General features: G+C 32.2%; 1 protein-coding gene across 1 annotated transcript; it reads right to left on the bottom strand.

Annotated features, from left to right (window-relative positions):
• Window positions 1–776: 776 nt before the first annotated feature.
• LOC149566330 (PHD finger protein ALFIN-LIKE 4-like) lies at window positions 777–5,366 on the bottom strand. Its single transcript, XM_089817381.1, has 5 exons — window positions 5,270–5,366; window positions 4,648–4,680; window positions 2,942–3,170; window positions 1,244–1,379; window positions 777–1,049 (listed from the first exon to the last, which is right to left on the bottom strand). Exons 1-5 carry the CDS (start codon window positions 5,364–5,366, stop codon window positions 777–779), a joined length of 768 nt encoding a protein of 255 aa, XP_089673507.1.
• Between the last annotated feature and the right edge of the window lie 1,336 nt (window positions 5,367–6,702).

Genomic DNA, 6,702 nt, shown 5'->3' with positions numbered 1-6,702 from the left:
AAAATAGTTGATAGAGGGTTCACATAGTTAGAGAGAGTTGGACCAACAAGTGTTGAGTTCTATGTCCATTAGGTCTAAGAATGTCAAATTGTCATAATCATAATCATTACCACCTGGGGAGTCATCATCAAGCCATTAAGAATATTTAGAAGGAAAATCATACGTCTAGAAGATCATTATTTAAAAGTTTCTCCCGAATCAAATAATCTTTAATATGTAAGCGAGAATAGTTTGTAGCCAATTCACAAATAGAAAGAGCTTTTGACATCGATAAAGGTATTATAGTCAATCACTTAAATTCACTATTTGTCTCTAACTACAAGAAGCACAACTTGTCTCCAACCACAAGAAGCACAACGATCACATGAAAACTCGCGCCTATATGATTAAACTATACAGTGTCTCCTTTGATAAGATTTTACATTTTTAGTTTAGGCTTTAGTCAATAGTCACAATTTGCCTTCAGGGACTGGCAGATTTCAGGTGAATCAATGAAAAAAAAAAAAAAAACTGATCGAAGGCTGAAAATTTCTTACTACGAATGTAGAAAAATGTACGAGCAAACAAGTTCTAGTTCAATTATAGACGGAATATTTTATGTAAGATCAAGGTTATAATAAAACCAGGCGACTTTTATCAAAACTTCTAAATTTTAATCGGTATCTTACAATCAAAAGCAAGGAAACATCCAGCTCACCGTGCATAGAAGCTACAATTGGACTCATTCCAGTGGCTGTAACACCCTTAAAACTGACGCCAAATTGTTCCAAAAACATCTAAATTCTAGCTATTTTATTACTACAGAATCGACATTTGTAGTGCTCAATGTGCAAAGCTCTTGCAGGAGTAATCTTTACACATTTTCCATGGAACCAATCCTCGCAAACATCACAGGCAATCCAGAAATCAGATGATTCTGTTGTATAAACTCCACCGCAGGATCCACAATGTGTCTCCTCACCCTCCTCCTCCTCTTCTTCATCCTGGCCTTCCTCTTCATCTTTCAGTTGTAATAACTTTTCCATTTTTGGTGGAGAATGGGATGTTCGCTGAGAAAACAAAATCACAGAAGCAAGATATGTGAGGGTATTATTTCAGGAAGCCACAGTCTCTAAATAAGAAGAAAAGAAGCATACAGATATCACCTTAGAAGAAAAAAACAGAAACAATGCATGTGAGGATATTACTTATGGATGAGAATTGTATGTTCGCTGCGAAAGAAGAGTGTATCATAAGGACTCACCGACTTCCTTGCTGACTTGCTTTTGCTACTGGTGTTGTTGGTTGCTGCAGACCTTTCCTCCACTTGCTTCTTTGCACTTCCAGTAACAACCTCAAATATTGTTGGAAGTTCATTCATCAATTTGAATAGCCACTTTCTGCCAGCACCCCGATTTCATTCATACACTCAAGACTAAAACGCTGTAAAATCTCATTCAAAACTTTTGTCCAGAATAAAATGTTTCCCTTTTGTAAATTTTAAAATTGTCGACTTTTGGTTTCTGTTTACATGTATTACCTTCTTTACTCACTTGTCATATTAATTCATCATTACAATCTAGAGAAGGATAATGAATTACAATGATTGGCCAATATTGAATGAAATTAATAATTTGATTTGCTAATATGTTTACCAATTGCAATCTAAACTAATATGATTTGCTAATGACTTATGTTTACGTATTCATTCACTTTCAGAAAATAACTTAGCCAATGAGAATGTCTGTTCGCGAGCACAGATCATTTTCAATAGTAGATAGAAAACCAAAAGTCCAAATCCTTTGAATTATCAAGGAGTAAGGTTGTCATGGGAATCCAGAAGGATAATAACGATGATTGGCAGTATTTTTTTATTACAGATATATTCAATAGCCATATAAATTCAGTAGCCGATACTTGCTTAATCAATACAAAGTACAAAGCAAAACAATACTTGCCCACAAAAAATATAAGAACAAAGCAAAACCAGAAACTTAGGTAAAATGATTAGGGCGAAAACTAGTAATATTGTATTCCAACCTAAAAAAATCTTTTGAATCTGGTGGGTCTACAATGTGCCACTTTTGTTTACAAATGATGACGATTTAATAATAATATCTCAGACTGGTGATTCTTATGTAATATCTTTTGTTTCCTGATAATAATATCTCAAACTGGTGATTCCTATGTAATATCTTTTATTTCCGGATAATCTCATGCTCAGATAAGATAAAGACATTTTCATAAGTGTACGACACCAATTATTTTTCCTTGGCATCACCTTAGTTTCTACTCTGCAGTGTACAAAATATTTACACTTGAGCATCAAGTAGCACTGCTCTTTTGCAAATAATTTTTCTTCGAGTCTCTTTACTACTCTCTGAAGAGTCGAGTGGCATAATAATGGTGATGGTTGCTTTGAGTACGACATTTTGCATAGTTCACGCCCTCGCACAACATAATATATATATAATATAATATAATTGATGGCTTACTACCATTTTAATGTTTTAAGGCAGGCACAACCCAAAAATTGTTTAAGAAATATATTTCCTAAATAAGTATGGATACTGCAATCAAACTATCATCAAAATGCAGGGGAAAAAGATGCAGTTTCCCATTATTGATCTATTCCATAAGTAGATAGGTAAAGGGGAAATGACCATCAAAGCCAAGAATATTTAATAAAGAGGTGATAGTATCACATATAACACAATGCATAAGAAAGTGGTTATTAACAGCCCTTCCATCTAATGTGGAGTCTACATCTACATTGGCCAACGTGAACCGTTTAGAAATCAAAGCAAATGTCCTGGCCCCACGTTTAAAGTGGTCATGAAAAATCAGAAGCAACAAATATTATACACATATTTTATCAAAATAGTATATTTGCATTTTAGCAGTGCAAAATGACAATAAATCAATTCAGATCAAAGGCAAATTCAATCCAAGTAAACCACACCTGTCATTACTGTCAAAGCCAAATCTTGCACCATGATAGGAAGAAACAGAAGCTAGCCAAGCATCACTATGTACAGCAACAAGAGACAGCCAGTCTCTTTCCACCATCCCGTCCCTTGCAAAGTTGATTCCTAAAGTTGGTTCCGGTATTTCAGGAGGCACCTCTTCAGGAGGTAGATTCACTTCCCATTGTCCACTAGGAAAACCATAGAGGCATAGATTGTCCTTATCTGCAACCCATCAAAACAACTACAACCAATATCACACAAAATAGAAGTTCAAAGAGAAATGATTGCATTGCTCAATAACCCCAAACAATGTAAGAATAAGAACAAAACAGCACAATAATGAAGGATTCTTTAACGGTCATTGACAGAATTCCATTGCTAGAAACATTAAGGAGCTACAAAACAAATAGCTTGCTTATGAAACATGGACTATACATAAATTCATAAAAAGGAACTATGATACAAATAGCTTACTTTTCAAATATCATAATGTACAATGTTCATTCTGTCAAAAATTTGAAAAGACAATGGTTGGTTGCCCCGGAGCCAAATGCTCACCTACGTGCCTAACACTCATTAACTTGGTAGGTGATTTTCAATCTGGAAAAGAAAATGAAAACATTTTTTGTGACAAGTCAAAGGGATGAGACTTATTATTCATTCTATTAAGACAGAGGAGAAGAAGCAGAGCAGAGAGCAGAAACAAGAAGAAGATCGACATATTAGATCAGAGGTGAAAGGAATATTCAGAGTTCAGATGACAAGGTTCAGTTTCAATGTATGCAACAACACGGGTTGAATTTCTCTGGCATTCTATAAGTTTGTTTTGTCTGTCTTATGAAGCAGTGATTGCTCCAGGCATTATTGTATGCAGCCTTTAGTGCTGTAAGTTTAAGATTGGTTTTATGAGTTGAGTATTTTGTACTTTCTAGTTGAAGCAAAATGCTCCTAGATTTTGTAATAGTTTAATTCAGTTGAATAAAAAACAAGCAGGCATACTAATTGATCCAGTTGTTTTGGCTCTTTGTTGTCTCATTTCTATTCATTATTGCATGGTGCTTAATATTTGAGGAGTTCATATTTGCAAGTTTTGTTGTTACCTAAACTAGACACGAAGTCTATTGTTGACTTGCTTGGTTCACGTTGTAACGGAGCTCATCTTATGCTCACTCGGCCTCCTCAATGTTTCCTTCAGTATACTACAAAGAATCCTTACAGTTCTGCTGAATTTAAGAATTTGGGAGGCATATTCTATTATCATCATCTCAAATAGTTTCTAACAACGTGAACTGTTGTCCAAACTATTTTCAGCATTCAGAGAAACTTATAAATTGTACATTAAAAATCCTATGGCTTCAGAAGCATGTAAATTTCAACCTACAGACCATTTCATGCGAAAAAACACTATGGCTTCCAGAGCAACTAATATTCAGCACACAGACTCTAATTCATGTCAAAACATCCTACTATGTTTCAGACAAATAAGGTGTACATTATCATTATTAAACATTAGGTGTACATAATCATAATAAACATTGCATCTTGCAGAAATCTTGCCTAAATTTAACCTCGCAAATTAAAGTAATGATTCACAAGCATTTCGAAATCAATATGGACGATATGAGATCATAAATAATTATCAATATAAACATTTAAATAGAAGTATTTTGAACACGACAAAAACAGGGGTAGAACCTACCTGGATCACACTGGTCGTAGAAGTCTTCCACATCTGTTCGAAGCCAAATTTTAGTTTAATTACATAGATACGATAAAAAAATATAATACAGAGCGTCAGAGAATAAGAAAATAATGCAACAACGGCCAGACTAATTAAAAGTTGTTGGGGACAGGTAAGCCTCACATTGAACTGCACAAGAATCAATTTTCTTAATATCGAAAAACACTCAGGAAAAATGCCCAAAACTTGCATATATCAATTATAAAACCCGCATAATTTTTCATCACAGAAATATGAAAAACAGTAAATTTTACATGGCAAATTACAAAAGCCATTATTTAAGTTAATAAACAAATATATAACATTAGCAAAAGATTAACTGGAACAGAATTAGACACAAATTTGAAATGAAAAACAAATATTTTCCGTGGCGCACAGCCTGCGATATCAAAAAGTGTCAAGCATTTACATGATTCTTTGAATGAAAGGCAAACCACATCAAGACATACAACCTGAAATGAGATGCAACTGGGTAAATCAGAAGAAGACGGAAAAAGGGCAACACCGTAACAAAATTCAAGAATGACAGATAAGCCGAGCCAAAACAAGAAAGAATAAAAATGGAAAATAGAAAACAAACCAGTAGTGAGGGCTTTGATCAAAGCAACTCTTCGTCTTTTAAAGTCCATGAAAACATCTTCCACACTCTGTTTAACAGAACCTCCGCCACCTTCCATTTGCGCAAAAATAAAATCCAGTGTTGAAAGATCAATTCCTTGTTTTGAAAGCAGAGCTTGAGTGCGGAAATCGCAAAAAATGTATCTTCCGCAAAGCTTACGGCCGTGAAACAAGCGAGAAACAGATCAGCTATTCCACGCGCAAAGCTTGCGACCGTGAAAAACCCTTTCTAATCGTCCCTTTTAATAGGAAAGCGTTATTTAAACATCGGTATTTCTCCTTTTTAAAAAGAGGGTCGTTCCTCACAAACATTAATTTTTTAATATTATTTTAAAACTATTTAATACTTTTAGCTTATCAAAATATTATGTATAATGTTAAGCAGTGTGTTAAAGAAAGAGGGCTTATTTTTTTTAATAATGAGGAAGAATGCATATATTTTCACAATATAAGACTCATAATAACTAACATTTTTAAATTTTCAATGAATTTTTTAAAAAAATATTAAAATTTCTACAATTTAAAAAAAGAAAACAAAATAGGGGTGTATTTGCAAGTTCCTGCCTTATACTTTGTGACTACATCACCAAATTTAATGTTAAAACAACATTGTTTTTAAAGATATTTTTGTTGATGTGGAATGGCATAACTGATTGCTTTTTAAAAAGGAACATTTTCCAATTATGAAAAGTCATCATTAACAAAAACCACTATCCCAACCATTTTAAGGTTGTGTGGACTCTCTCCCCTATATAATATTTAATGTAAATTTAAAAATGAAATCATGATAATAGTTACAAACTATATACATCAATACATAACATTTACTTTATTTTATTCTACTATATTCTTATAAATAATTGCAATACTTAACTATTATTTAAATCAAATGATATTGGCATGACTTATTAAATTGTTAGATAAGCTCAATGTTAATTTATTCATACGACTTGTAAAGAAAAAAAATATGACATTCAAAAAATAAAAACTCAATATAATGGAATGTAATAGAATAGTTGTATTCATTACTCCTCAACCTATTTTAAAACTCATAAATCTTTTTAAAATTTACATCGTACATTTCCAATACAAGAAAAATTATAACAAGTGGCCAAGTAGTGGCTAAGTACTTCCTATTAGTATAGGTATTATAGTTAAATAATAAATATAAAATATAAAATAGTTTTTGTTAAAGTCAAATATAAGTTATATAATTTATTTTAAAATTTTAAAATATTTTTTATATTAGACATAAATAGACTTATTGTAATATCATTTAATTGTGTATAATATCATTTTCTAAAATATTTTATTTTTTATTTATATTATTTTATTATTAAAATTATATACTACTAAATTGAATGATTATAGTTATAAACTAATTAAAATAATATT

This window comes from Cupressus sempervirens, chromosome 3, assembly GCF_028749045.1.
Source record: "Cupressus sempervirens isolate cs-2001-9-10 chromosome 3, ASM2874904v1, whole genome shotgun sequence".
Lineage (NCBI taxonomy): Eukaryota > Viridiplantae > Streptophyta > Pinopsida > Cupressales > Cupressaceae > Cupressus > Cupressus sempervirens.
This window is presented reverse-complemented; position numbering and strand designations above follow the sequence as displayed.

Excerpts from the sequence above, each read along its gene's own strand:
- LOC149566330 (XM_089817381.1), bottom strand. The coding sequence starts at position 5,366 with ATGGAAGGTGGCGGAGGTTCTGTTAAACAGAGTGTGGAAGATGTTTTC. Across the intron at positions 4,681-5,269 it reads GATCAAAGCCCTCACTACTG|ATGTGGAAGACTTCTACGAC; the intron begins GTTTGTTTTCTA and ends GGCTTCGAACAG. Across the intron at positions 1,050-1,243 it reads GCAAGTCAGCAAGGAAGTCG|CGAACATCCCATTCTCCACC; the intron begins GTGAGTCCTTAT and ends TTGTTTTCTCAG.